This window comes from Ziziphus jujuba, chromosome 11, assembly GCF_031755915.1.
Source record: "Ziziphus jujuba cultivar Dongzao chromosome 11, ASM3175591v1".
Classification (NCBI taxonomy): Eukaryota; Viridiplantae; Streptophyta; class Magnoliopsida; order Rosales; family Rhamnaceae; genus Ziziphus; species Ziziphus jujuba.
The window spans coordinates 20396038-20397500 of record NC_083389.1 but is presented as its reverse complement, the minus strand read 5'-3'; the positions used below and the strand labels follow the sequence as shown (position 1 = coordinate 20397500).

At 26.8% G+C, this 1463-nt stretch overlaps 1 protein-coding gene across 2 annotated transcripts in view; it reads left to right on the top strand.

The window, feature by feature from the left end:
* The window catches only part of LOC107409471 (heavy metal-associated isoprenylated plant protein 45), a 2102-nt gene extending 969 nt beyond the window's left edge, over positions 1-1133 (top strand). For both annotated transcript variants that reach the window (XM_048465868.2, XM_048465867.2), the window contains exon 3: positions 714-1133. In XM_048465868.2, coding sequence (XP_048321825.1) covers positions 714-1036 — 323 coding nt within the window. In that variant the 3' untranslated portion in view covers positions 1037-1133. The remainder of the gene's footprint in view (positions 1-713) is intronic.
* The last annotated feature ends 330 nt before the right edge of the window (positions 1134-1463 follow it).

Sequence of the window (1463 nt, the reverse complement as noted above, 5' to 3'; positions counted from 1 at the left end):
CTCCAATCTGATTTTAAGAATATGCTTAGTTTTGATAAAGTCACTAATTTAATCATTTTACCAAAAACATGTGTGTGTGTGTGTATATATATATATATATATATTATGAATATATATAATACAGGTCATATGTCACTATTCCCTTACAACTAATTGCTGCATATATATATATATATATATATATGTAGGACTAAGATCATTTATCTTCCTTCGGTTTAGCTGGAATATAATTTGATGCATATGGTTTCAAAAAAATTATTCCTCACTTAGTGTTTCATATACCCTTTCCATTAATGTCATTTACAGTATTAGTTATAATTTTCAAAATTATAAAAAATTAAATTGTAATTAGTATAAACTTTATAATGTTTAAGTAAAATATGTTCTTATATATATTGCCTTATAATAGGTTATAAATATATTTCCAACATAACATTAGAATATGATGATTTGTCAAATGTGAATGGTGCCATCGTATTTAATGATTTAAAATCAAAAATCTAATTGGGCAAATCGCAACCTGTAACATTTGTTACATAATTAAATTCTCAAAATTTTAATATAATATGGAAACTAAATTGCCAACATTAATCCTTTCTCTCTCTCTCTTTCTATATATATATATATATATATTTCAAAGTAACCTTTTTTTCATCTCAAAATAACTTATCAAACTAAGAGGGATGTATATATACACACATACATATATGCAGGGGTTGATAGCTTAGAAATAGACATGGACAAGCAAAAGGTGACTGTGACTGGATATGTAGACCAAAGGAAGGTGCTAAAAGTAGTGAGAAGAACAGGGAGGAAGGCAGAATTTTGGCCATTTCCATATGACAGTGAGTACTATCCCTATGCAGCCCAATACTTGGATGAATCTACATATGCTTCATCTTATAACTACTACACACATGGATACAATGAAAATGTCCATGGCTATTTTCCTGACCAAGCTTACTCCACTGTGGATGATCAAACTGTTCATCTTTTCAGTGATGATAATGTTCATGCATACTGCACTATTATGTGAATTTGTAATTATATATGTATATATATTAATATCTAAATTTGTGGGATATATTTTTGGTTATATATGTATATATATTAATATCTAAATTTGTGGGATATATTTTTGGTCAACTGGCTAGATAATAAATAAGTGGTAACATTCAGTGGAAATGATAGATCAATTATTAGTATAGTGTGCTTCTACGTTATGGCTAACCTAGCTATGCTAATTGCTTCACTCATCGAGAAGACTTAATTAATAGTATCATTTTTAGAGATATTGCAAATGATAATGATTATTTTTGTTTAATCTTTAAATTTTGGATTCGACAACATTTGGACCTAAACAAAAAAATTAAAAAATAAAAATTCCCAATTTAATATATGTTCAAAAAAAGGAAATTCAAAAAGACTTAATTAATTAATTAGTTCCTTTCAAAAAAGAAAAA